The sequence below is a fragment of the Chenopodium album genome, chromosome 5 (assembly GCF_948465745.1).
Source record: "Chenopodium album chromosome 5, dcCheAlbu1.1, whole genome shotgun sequence".
Lineage (NCBI taxonomy): Eukaryota > Viridiplantae > Streptophyta > Magnoliopsida > Caryophyllales > Amaranthaceae > Chenopodium > Chenopodium album.
Genome location: NC_137838.1, coordinates 13,284,394 through 13,296,793, shown reverse-complemented (window position 1 = coordinate 13,296,793; position 12,400 = coordinate 13,284,394). Strand labels below are relative to the sequence as shown.

Genomic DNA, 12,400 nt, shown 5'->3' with positions numbered 1-12,400 from the left:
TCTCAAGTACCAAAATACTTCATAATCACAGAGCAACTATTCATATTTACCAAAATATTTTACCTAAAAACAAATATATTTTACAAATTTACATATGTGCAGTGGCTAGTCACACAGTGTACCAAAAGTTACTTATTCAGGGATTACTTATTATTGAAGTTACTTATTATGGATACTTACTTATTCACAGGTTACTCATTATGGAGTTACTTATTATGGATACCTATTCAGGGGTTATTTGGTCGGTCATGGGTTACTCAGTCACTCAAAGATTACTTAGTCAGGGGTTAGATTACGAGGTTGGTCAGGGGTTAGATTACGAGGTTGGTCAGGGGTTACTCTCGCACATAAAGCGAATTAACCGATTACGTAACCCCAGAATAAATAACCCTTGACCAACTGAGTAACCTCTAAATAAGTAACCTCTGATAAATACATAATTCCGGGAACACGATGTGGCCAGCCACACAGAAAAAACACCGAATATATTCCCATTTATCAACATATTTACCTATCTCCAAAACAAATATTTCATTATTTTACATGCTCTCAAAACATTTTTCTTAATAATACTTGTAAATAAAACAAACATACCTTTAGAAAAGAAACAAATGGAGTAATTCATATGAATAACCAAAAGAATATGGTCCATCTTAAGAAGAAAACAAGTACAGATTTAAAAAAACATATTTGTCAAGTATTAAAAAAAAAAAAGCCATTTTCAGTTTCATTTTAGTTGACACATTTTAACTTCAAACACCACCATAACTACTTTGACTTTGAGCTTCGCTTGACAGTGTAAAATAGGGGAAAATGAAAATTATTTGGATTTAATAAGTTGGATACTTCATTCTTTTGGTTGACACACAAAAGAAAAAAAAAAATAGAGAAAGTGGAAATTCATGCCAAACACAAATGGGAAGTTAATTACCGAGCCCCCTTAGGCCCTGTTCACTTCACCTTAAAAAAAATAATATTCAGTAAAAATAATTTCAGTTTGGTAAAAATAAGTTCAGTTCAGTAAAAATAAGTTCAATTCAGAGAAATAATTTCAATTCAGCAAAAATAAAAAGTAATGAGATTTTTTAAATTCTTATATCGCCAATCAAACAAGTTTAGAAAATTCCTTCATTAGGTAAATTACTTTTCATAATTTTTTTTTAAAAAAAAAACCTATTCGTGATTTTTTTTTTTTTTTTTTTTTTTAAAAAAAAAAAAACCTTTTCATGAAATGCAATTTTCTATGGGAATTTAATTCGCAAGTCAACCAAAGGAGGACTTTGTTTATGACTTAGAGTTGAGAAGAACTTGATCATATAAGGTTTTTTTTAGTTTCGTCCGTCTATTTTTCAAATATCGAATTTTATATGATTACTAATACATAATTAAATTTATACATTTAAAAAATATGCATCAATAAACATACCTAAATGAAATGTCTCAACTAAGAGCAACATTAGCCTTGTTTGGTCTTAAGATTTTAATCAATTGACACATAAGATTTTGTATTAAACTCAATTATTTTTTATAATTTTTAATTATGTTAAGACTCTTAAGACTCAATTAGATTTATCTCATTCCCACTTATTTTAGATTTCATTAAAATATTTATTAATTTTTTTTTTCTTTTAACATTTATAATCTACATAGAGTTGAGGGGAGGGGACTAGAACCCAACCACCCAGAATTGATCCTCGAATCCGTATTAGCCCAAAGGGTAAACCGGGTAGAACACCAAAAAAAAAAAAAAAAAGAGTTGAGTCTTAAGTTAGTCTTCATTTTTAAGGACTCCACTTCAGATTTTGTTAAGACTCAGCTTCTTAAATGCATTGAAAAAAAAAAACAATTACTTAGGGCTAACCATTATGACCAAAAACTTTAAAAATGATATGTCATGATTCAGGGCTACTCGTACTCTAAGTATGAAACAAATACTTCAGAGTTTGGACTTTGGAGTATAAATTTGTACGAGTATGTATGGACATGACTCAAATTTTATATAGACTCGATCCAACTTCATCGAACCTGACCGGCTGACCCATACACCCAAATTGCACCTCTATTCGGAGTGTCGGGGTATTAGTAGTCATTTTGACAAGTTGCACTCTCTGATTTGCGTTAAACCAGTTAACTGACAATCTTCTTCATTGTGAAACCCTTGAAACAGGCAAAACAGCCATTCTCTTCCATTCAACAGCTTCAACCCAGGTATTTTCATCTATATTCTTCCACTTTCTCTAGTTTCAGTGCTTGCCCCTCCATTTAGCACTTCTATACAATTGCTTAATTGCTGTTATTCTTCGATTTCAATGCAAAACAACACAGAAGGCCTATATAATTACTCAAAAAACTAGTTAATACATTAAGTGAGCTGTTCTTATAGACCCGAAATTGATTTTAGATTTCATGAATTTCCCTCAAATTGCATGTTAGAATATTGCTCAATTGATTTATATTTTGTTACATGAGAAATGTTTTTTTTTGGGTATATTTCTGTATATATTTGGAAGATGGGATTTTCCAAATACCTGAATTTGTTTTTTTAATGTGTCTATAGTGATTAAATAGCATGCTTTGATTGTAATGTGGTGAATATTATAGATTTAGAGTGTTGCTAATTGGCCCAAATAGCAATGGAGTAATTCAGGTTATCGGAATTGAGTTTTGGGAAGTTGGGGGTGCAAATGAATTTTTAAATTCGTAGAATATATATGCGAAATATAGCGTAAGACCGGATTGAGGCTGCCGAATTTTCTGTATACCTTATATCTGGGCATTTTCTTGGTTTAGTGCTTAATCCAAATTACATCAAGATGCCTACGAAAACGGGGGAGAACTCTGATAATGCAGTGGAGCTATTCCTTAAAATAGGATTAGATGAGAAAGTGGCTCATAATACAATTGCCAACAACAAGGTTACCAGTAATCTGTTGGCCGTTATTCATGAGGTAGTTACTATTTCCTGTACACTTGTTTCCATTGCATATGTCAATGTGTCTTTTTTGTCTTACCAACTCTTTGGGAAATCAGGCAGGTGTTACAGATGGTTGTGACCGGACTACTGGAAATCTTCTGTACATGGTAAGTCACCTAACTTTAAAGGAGGATGACATATAGTTCAAGACTTCAAGTTATTGACTAAACCCTGCCCGGTATTGGTCTTTTGCTGTGTTTACCCCATCTATGTTGGATTGAAGAAATTTTCTTTACTTAACGCTGTTTAGAAATGTTTTGGAGCTTACTTATGTATATATGTGGATAAGTTCCTGTCAATATTTCCCTTGGCTTGCTTACTATCTTTAGAGTTATACTGTCACCTGCTTGAAATATAATGATATTAATCATCTCTCCCTTTCTTCATGCATTTAAATGACAGGTTGCTACGAAATTTCCTGCCAATGCCCTAGTGCATCGGCCAACCCTCTGTGAGTATGTTGTTTCTTCAAAGGTTAGCGATGGATATCTTAAATATTATTGCCTGTGTTTTACTTATAGTGGTGGGATGGTGGCTACACATATATCTTTATTTATTAGTTATATAGTCCGTTTATTATTTAGCAGTGATGGCTGCACTAAAAAGGTATTTTTTAGTACTGTTATTTTCTTGTAAAGCCTTCTGTTTCCCAAATGATATATTTTTGCAGTTGAATATTTGTAGGTTAAGACACCCGCTCAACTAGAAGCTGCTTTCTCATTTTTCATGAGTGTGGGTCCTGAAAAATTCAGCTTAAGTGACTTTGAGAAAAATTGTGGAGTTGGTAAATAGCTCATCTTGATGAATTGACTTAAATTTTTTAGATAGATGGACTTATAATTATAATAGGTATGTATGTATGTTACATATTAACTGCATATATTGATCAGGTATTGAGGTTTCTAATGAAGAGATAGAAAATACTGTTGGTGAAATCTTTGAAGAGCTTAAAACAACAATTTTGGAGCAACGATATAAAACAAATGGTTAGTATCTCGTTTTCTAGTGATGTTATGGTGAATATACTCATTTGCTCAATATATGATATGCAAGTGTAAAGAATTTCTGTGTTAGGAATTGATAGGGATAATGTGTCATTATTTCATAAATGCTTGGCTTCTTGCATTTTTTTAGGCTCTTAGCTTCTGTTGTCAACTTGCCATACCTAGTTTTGTGTTTAAGTTTTTGGAAAAAACCATTTTGTCAAACAATCTTCTTTGACAAAGTCATGTCATGTTAGGTTAGCTGGTAGCTACTAATACTTCATTCTTTTGCTTTTTCAGTTGGTGACTTGTTTAGACGTGTTAGAGAGAGACAGCCATGGGCTGATCCAAAGATTGTCAAGGTATTTTTGAAGATTGACATATATATAATAAGCTCTCTTAAACAAGTGAATTATACGTATGCATTTTTTTTTTTTTTCTAAAGTATGGTTTCGTATTTTGCAGCAAGTGGTAGATACAAAGCTTCGTGAGTTACTTGGTGAAAGGACTGCAGCAGATGATGAAAAGCCAGTAAAAAAGAAGAAGGAAAAGCCTGCAAAAGCTGAGGTTGGTTTTCTGAGAGATATAGATCTTTTTTCTTTTCTAAATTTACTGTGCTGTCTTACCCTGCTCCTGTCTTGTATAGGAAAAAGCTGTCGTCGCTGCTGCAGCTCCGCCATCTGAAGAAGAACTTAACCCATTTTCTATCTTTCCATCACCGGAAGATAATGTTAAGGTATTTTTGGAGTATTTAATATCCGTTGCTCTTTTACCATGTTATTGTTATACATTTAAATAATTTTGTGTTTTCATTTATGCGCAAGTGATGATACAGTATCTTCCCTAATTATGATGTTTCAATGTGTAGTATTTGAAGAAGCTTATGTGCATACCATAAAGTATTTTCTCACTACCTATTCAAAGTTTCTCATGCATAAGAACATCTACCTGATAGCATTTTAAGTCTAGAGTTTATCTATAGTGCTGAATCTCTACTATTTTCATTAGTGATTATTTATTAATAATTTATTTTCTTAAAACTTATTTATTGGTTGAGTCAGTTAAGACAAATGCATGGACTTCTCTCTAGCAAATGACTGTGCTGAAGTGAAGTAAAAAGAGATGAAAACATAGCTTCTTTTGGAGAAAATACCAAGGATTTTCTTTTCCTTTATGTGACATTGTACCATTTTAAATTAGTTACCTTATCTTACTCATTCATGGCTGTATTTATGTTGGTCTGCTTATCTTTCAAGATCTTTATCTTAAGGGTTAAGTTGCTTGCTGTATATGCAAGGAATTGATAAGGTAATATTTATGTTTTCAGGTGCACACTGAAGTTTTTTACAGTGATGGTTCTGTTTTAAGAGCTTGCAATACCAAGGAAATTCTTGCCAAACACTTAAAAGTAACCGGGGGAAAAGTTCTTACCCGCTTTCCACCTGAGCCGAACGGCTACCTTCACATTGGTCATGCCAAGGTTGCTTGCAACTTGATGCTGTCAATTTAGTCGAAACCTTTAAACCCTTTGTTAGATAAAGAATAATTTTTCTTCTTAATTTCTTATTGTTATAGGCAATGTTTGTTGATTTTGGATTGGCAAAGGATAGAGGTGGACACTGCTATTTGAGGTGGACAACTTTTTCGCTTGATACTTTTGTGAAAATATCTGTTTGGTTCATAATCTGCTATGCTGCAGTAATTTTCAATATATTGCTTTTCTGTCTTTATATGGATTTCATTTACTTCTTTGGCTGGCAGTATTTATGGTATGTACTTCATAACTGCATGTTTGTCAATGCGTGCTGTTTGTCTTATCTATCATTCTTTTCATTATTTGACGTGTATGGACTTGATAACTCTTTTGTGCTGTATAGCGTACTAGGAAACTGTATTGGGTCCAGAGAAAAGCTTGATTTTTGGGATTATTGGACGGTGTTTTGTGAGTTCTGATGTACCTAAGGTGTACTTTAGGTATGACGATACAAATCCTGAGGCTGAAAAGAAAGAGTATATTGATCATATTGAAGAGATAGTCAAGTGGATGGGGTGGGAGCCGTTCAAGGTAAAGTATTCTGACCATACAGACGATACAGTTGAATAAGTTGATTTCTGTACGGAGCAAACTAGCAAGACTAGGAATCTTACTGTCTGCTTAAACTTTGCAGAAAACTTATACCAGTGACTATTTTCAAGATCTCTATGAACTCGCTGTTGAACTTATAAGAAGAGGTCATGCTTACGTTGACCATCAGGTTTGCAATTATATCCTATGTCATTGCGTTAGTATTTTCTTCATGAACACTTATTGGTCTTCCTTTTTTTTCTTTAATTTTTCCTTAATTTTAGTTTTGGGTTGTGATAAACCTTTGTCTTTTCGTTGGACATATATGGTTATTGTGCTTGACATATACTACCTCCAGTCCTCCACTCCTAAAACTTTTCTGTTTTAGTCCATTCTTGGAAGGTCTTTACACTTTTACATTATTCTATGATTTCTATCTATTTTTGACAAATGTCTTCCCACTCACTCTCTCATACTTTTTCCCACTTTTTTTTTTCCTTACACCACCAACATTTTTACACTGTCTTTTGCTTTTTCCAACTTTTTCTTAATCCTATTCCTTTTTTACACTCTCTGTTCTACTTATTCACTTTTTTTTTTTCTTACTCACTGACTCACTCACCATATCAACACTTAATCACCTATTGCATTAATTTGTGTGCAAATAGCAACTAAAAAGAACTTTCAAGAACGGAGGTAGTATCTATTAGCTACTTTTGGTAACAACATGACAAAGTTGTTCCCTTACAAAGTGTTGGATTGCAGACTGCTGATGAAGTAAAGGAGTACAGAGAAAAAAAGTTAAATAGTCCTTGGAGAGATAGACCAGTAGAAGAATCATTAAAACTTTTTGAGGAAATGAGAAGGGGAATGATTGAGGAAGGAAAAGCAACACTAAGAATGAAGCAAGATATGCAAAACGACAATTGTAATATGTATGATCTTATTGCATATCGTATCAAGGCAAGTGCTATTTCTGTACACATACCTGACTAATTGTTGCTTGACTTTTATAGTGATACTTGTGTTAAATAATATTCCCCCAACCAACCTTCTGTATTTGATTCGTTAATTTTTTTTCTTATGGGGTTCGTGCAGTTTACTCCTCATCCTAAAGCAGGAGATAAGTGGTGTATTTACCCTAGCTACGATTTTGCACACTGCGTTGTAGATTCTCTTGAGAATGTAACTCATTCGGTAGGTTTTTTATTTTTTATTTTTTTATAAAATACTTATATGCTCTCTCTCTCTCTCTCTCTCTCTCTCTCTACTAAATGTTATCTACTTATGAACTTGTGGTTCATCCCCCTTCCTGTATTAGCTTGTTGAGTTGTTTATTGTCAAGACAAGTGGAACGTATAGTAGTATTATGATGGTCATGGACCATTATGTGCTTGTTGAATTATATAATTGTAATTTAGAATTTGCTAGAGAATATTTTGCTTTGATAAAGTCAAAGATAGTTTGCTTATGCTAACAATTACGATGGTCATGGACCATTATGTGTACCTCTTTAATTTACCTTTGTTTGTGCCTACTTCTGTTTTCTTTTCACCCTACCAGCTATCATCGATTCATTATTCTTTCTCTTGAGAAGCCGTGTTTTTCTATTGGAGTTTCTTCTACTGTTTTTAGGCTTTTATTGCACTTAACCTTTCAAAGGCCAATGCCAACTGGTCTAACGTTGTCACCAGTCAGTCGGAGGTTACTGCGCTGATATAATCTAATAGATTCCAAGGCAAACTCTTCTAATCCTTACTACCTTTAATTCTCATTCATTCCGTGCTAGCATCAATCTATCGAAGTCTGTTGAGAGGACACAGATGCAAAAAGCTTGACTTTAGCTGTCCTTATGTCTCCTGATACCGATGTTAGCCTAAAAAATGACCATTGTAGGAACTCTGGAACTGCCTTTAAGGTAGTTTGCCTGCTTGACGGAAAGAAGTAGGGTTCTTTGGTACTGTTGAGTAGTTTCTTGAATTATGGGCCATGAGGGTGAGCGACGAAGAAGCACGTTATACCTAGGGTTGTTTGTGGGGTCCCATCCACGCCCGGGCCAAATTTGGCGGGTGGTGGGTCGGAGATGGGGATAAAAATCATACCTGCCATGGGTGATGGGGTGAGGTGGATTTTAGGTTGTACCAGCCCATCCCGCCTTGCTCCACTTGTCCCACTTTGTACCCGCACCATACCCGCATCCATATACTTTAGAAAAATAAAAATATGTACTTTCTAATTTTTTTTATTTTATTTTTTTAAAAATAAGTAAAATTTAGTAGTAAATACAATATTATATAATAGACTTGTAGTGCAATAAAGAAAAAACAATTGTGTAATATGGACTTATTAAGTTATCTTTTATTGTTTGTAATTTATAGTGGGGGGGGTGGGGGGGGGGGTTTATAGTTTTGGATTTGTACCCACTGGGGCGGGGATGGGATGGATTTTGGACCCATCGTAGGGAGGGGGGTGGGGATGAGAATGTTAGACGGGGATGGGGATGGGAAGGCCAACATCTGCCCCACTTAACATCCCTAGTCATACCACTTAGAGTATGCAGCTTCTTGGATTAGGGGTAATTGCAAAGCTAACAGTGGAAAAAGAACATAATGCTTGCTCTTGTTGCCCCAATTTGAAGTTCACAAATTGCTGCTGTAGCTTCTTCCCTTACTCTTCTCCCAAAGATCACAAAAAGGCAAAAGAAGTGGGATATCATGTCCTTTCTTAATGTCACTCATTTACATAGCTAAACTTGTTGGAATTCTGAAATATAAGAATAGATTTTCTGGTGAATGTACTTCTTTGAATAAGTTTAAGCTAATCACCCATGTAAGGGCTATTAGGTTCAATCAAAATCTTAAGGCATGCATGTTTTTGTTCGAGTGAGAGTGGCATCTCAAGTATGCCTCGAGTCTGACCAAAGACTGCTTTCTAAGACAGGAAAATGTTTATATTTTTTTCTGTAGAGTTAACTAACTGCATAGTATAATCATCATTTGATGAAATACCCAACCCAGAGCAATAATAGTTACCCGTGGAGACTTATAAAGAAATTATTCAAAAATCATGATGCGTTTGAAGTTTAAAACTTAATTTTCATGAAGACAAAAAATATTTCAATCAATGAAGAAATCTCTGCAACTGACAGTTTCTTTCAATTAGGGCTACTATAGATGCTCATGGGTTCATGACTTAATGGATATAAAACCATAATCCCAGGTTTGTGAGCATTGTCATCTCATGAAGAGCAGATTAACAGTGCAGGCAGACAATTTTAAAGTGGAAATATCTAGTCGTAATCGACAACATGTATATTTTAAGTTTTTTGGGATCTGTCCTGTTCAATACTTCTGAAAGTTTAGTGTTTTCATCACATTTTCATGCTCACGGAGTATTATTTCTTTGATCATTTGACAGGATTGCTTTGATAGCTTCAAGTATGTAGTTTTAATGCAATGTGGGATTTACCCTCCTAATTTAATTCATCTTAGAACATAATATTGATCCTTTTCTGTCTCTTATTATATTATCTGAATCATATTATTTCTACTTTATTCAATTATTAATGCAGCTCTGCACACTGGAATTTGAGACACGTCGGGCTTCATATTACTGGTTATTGCATGCACTTGGCCTATATATGCCTTATGTATGGGAGTACTCGCGGTTGAATGTGACGAACACTGTGATGTCAAAGAGAAAAGTAATATTCTCAATTTAGTAATTCCTTATAACTTCAATATATAAAAAATCTCTGGGTTCAGCAACATGACTTAGTTTGATATCAATGTGTTCTACAGCTTAATTGTCTTGTTACTGAGAAGTATGTTGATGGGTGGGATGATCCTCGATTGATGACACTTTCTGGTTTGCGCCGAAGGGGGGTGTCACCAACAGCAATAAATGCCTTTGTTAGGGGTATAGGAATCACTAGAAGGTGAAACTTTTTCTGTTTCTCTGTGTGCATTTGTTTTGTCCCTAGTCATTATGTTAATTTTCCCACTGATTGAAAATTTTGTTATTGTATAGTTGCATATTATTACATTGGCATTATTGGACTCTCATATTATTGAATACTTTTTCTAAATAGCTGTGAGGGAAGTATAGTTCTAGACAATGGAAGTGTACTATTATTTGGGGGACTTTCTCTCTGCAATGGGACAGACATTTAGATAGAAGGTAGATATTGACTGTGTGTGTTATTTGACTCCCATTTTCTTTGGCTGCAGTGATAGTAGTTTGATTCGTTTAGATCGCTTTGAATATCATGTCAGAGAAGAGCTAAATAAAACTGCAGCTCGTGCGATGGTGGTCCTGTATCCTTTGAAGGTCTGGAGTATTTCCTTTAACCATTTCCATAAGCCCAAGTATCCGTCATGTGTGTCTTATATGCTCTCCTGATTTTAGGTCGTTATCACCAATCTAGAAGCTGGTAAAGTTATTGACCTTGATGCTAAGAGGTGGCCAGATGCTCCATCCGACGACGCCTCAGCCTTGTACAAGGTCAGCACTAATTTTACTTCTGTATCCCTCCTGGTTGTTATGCAAAAGAATGTTTAAACATTCATTCTTCTATTCAAAAGAATGTTTCGTCAATTGTTGCTTTGTGTCCTTCAACACTTGTGTCATATTGCTGGGAGATTCCTGAATAATATAGTTTGGGTGACTTCATCTCAGGTGCCGTTTTCAAATGTTGTGTATATTGAAAAGTCTGATTTTCGGATGAAAGACTCGAAAGATTATTATGGCCTTGCTCCGGGGAAGTCAGTCCTGCTGAGGTAAGATTTGTAAAAAAAGATCCTAAAAGTTTTATTCCCTTGGAACTATAAACTAACTAGTCAAATTCTATGCCCAACACACAGATATGCGTTTCCCATTAAGTGCACGGATGTAATAGTTGGTGATGACAATGAGATTGTTGAAATTCGTGCGGAGTATGACCCTGAGAAGAAAATGAAACCAAAGGTTTGCACTCTTTTTAATACTTACATAGTTACATGTATGGGTATTTCTGTTCTAACAATTGGGGGTTAATTTACGTTTTTTTCCTAGGGTGTTCTCCATTGGGTTGCTGAGCCTTCTCCGGATGTTGAACCACTTAAAGTAGAAGTCAGGCTGTTTGACAGACTTTTCTCTTCTGAGGTAGTTAGAGCTGGAACTTGTTTTCCTTTACAACAAATATCCAGTAATAATCAATTAATCAACATTCAATACTAATCTATTTTATGATTGTTCAGAATCCTGCTGAGCTTGATGATTGGCTTGGCGATTTAAGCCCCAACTCAAAAGTTGTCATACCCAAGGCATATGCAGTTCCTCCACTCCGGAATGCTGTACTCAGTGATAGATTTCAGTTTGAACGTTTAGGTATGTTCATTGACTTCCCGATTGCCTAATTCTAGCTCAAACATTGTATACTTATTTAATAAAACTACGTTGTAAAAGTATGATTGTGTTCATGATCTCATTAATAATTATCTGTCCAATAAACTCTCTCCTTCAAACGGAGTTGACTCCAAAGGCAATACTTTTCTTGCTGTATCTGATTGTTTTCTTTTGCTATTTCTTGGTTTAGGTTACTTTGCTGTAGACAAGGACTCTACTCCGGAGAAACTGGTATTTAATCGCACAGTCACATTAAGAGACAGCTATGCCAAGGGTGGGAAGTAGACAAGTGTCCCTTTACGCTTGGTATTGGAGGAAACTGAGACCTGTAGATAATGCTATGTGAGTTAAGCAAGATGTTGTCTAACAGTATTAGATTTCAATATTTGTATTACAAGGAGATTTTCGATCTGCAAACATGCATCAGAATTTTTGATTGAATTATGTTAAGACTTTCATTATCAAAATTTTGGAACTTGTGAGAAAAATACATGAAAATCAACCTATATGGCAATTTTTTGTCAAGATTTAAAAGGTATAATTTTGCCTTTAAAGAAAAACGTGTGTTTTGTTTCTTATTTGATTGATATATGCATGGTTGAAGGCACTTGGTTTGACAAAGCATGGTTGAAAGATGAGTTTCACATTTTTTTTTTTTTTTGAGTGGATTTATTAGGTTTTGGATACCACTCTTTAACTAACTAAACTCGTTGATATTCAAATTATTGTGCCTCGTTCTTTTCTCTATATGTATTAGAATACCTATGTTGATGTTTCGTTTGCCCTTATAGTTCTGTAAAGAAAACCTTATTTTCATACTTCATCAATATATGCTGTCAAAATAGACTTATTGTAATTCAATGTTTCATTTGAAAACATGACTTTAACACAGGTAGCCCAGCCTAAACTAAATTGATTTGATTACAGCATAATACAGTATGACCATCAATTGTTTTTACGAACTATTTTCAAATCGAATGACTCATCACCTAA

General features: G+C 34.5%; 1 protein-coding gene across 1 annotated transcript; it reads left to right on the top strand.

Moving 5' to 3' along the window:
- The first annotated feature begins 2,088 nt into the window (after window positions 1-2,088).
- Window positions 2,089-11,905, top strand: LOC145631935 (glutamine--tRNA ligase, cytoplasmic-like). The gene is made up of 24 exons (XM_081684168.1): window positions 2,089-2,208; window positions 2,791-2,948; window positions 3,031-3,081; window positions 3,377-3,448; window positions 3,659-3,758; window positions 3,865-3,960; window positions 4,258-4,319; window positions 4,423-4,524; window positions 4,604-4,693; window positions 5,285-5,437; window positions 5,533-5,588; window positions 5,932-6,022; window positions 6,126-6,212; window positions 6,788-6,985; window positions 7,121-7,219; window positions 9,594-9,725; window positions 9,823-9,959; window positions 10,252-10,351; window positions 10,430-10,525; window positions 10,700-10,800; window positions 10,885-10,987; window positions 11,075-11,164; window positions 11,260-11,389; window positions 11,598-11,905. Exons 2-24 carry the CDS (start codon window positions 2,814-2,816, stop codon window positions 11,690-11,692), a joined length of 2,376 nt encoding a protein of 791 aa, XP_081540294.1. The 5' UTR covers window positions 2,089-2,208; window positions 2,791-2,813; the 3' UTR covers window positions 11,693-11,905.
- The last annotated feature ends 495 nt before the right edge of the window (window positions 11,906-12,400 follow it).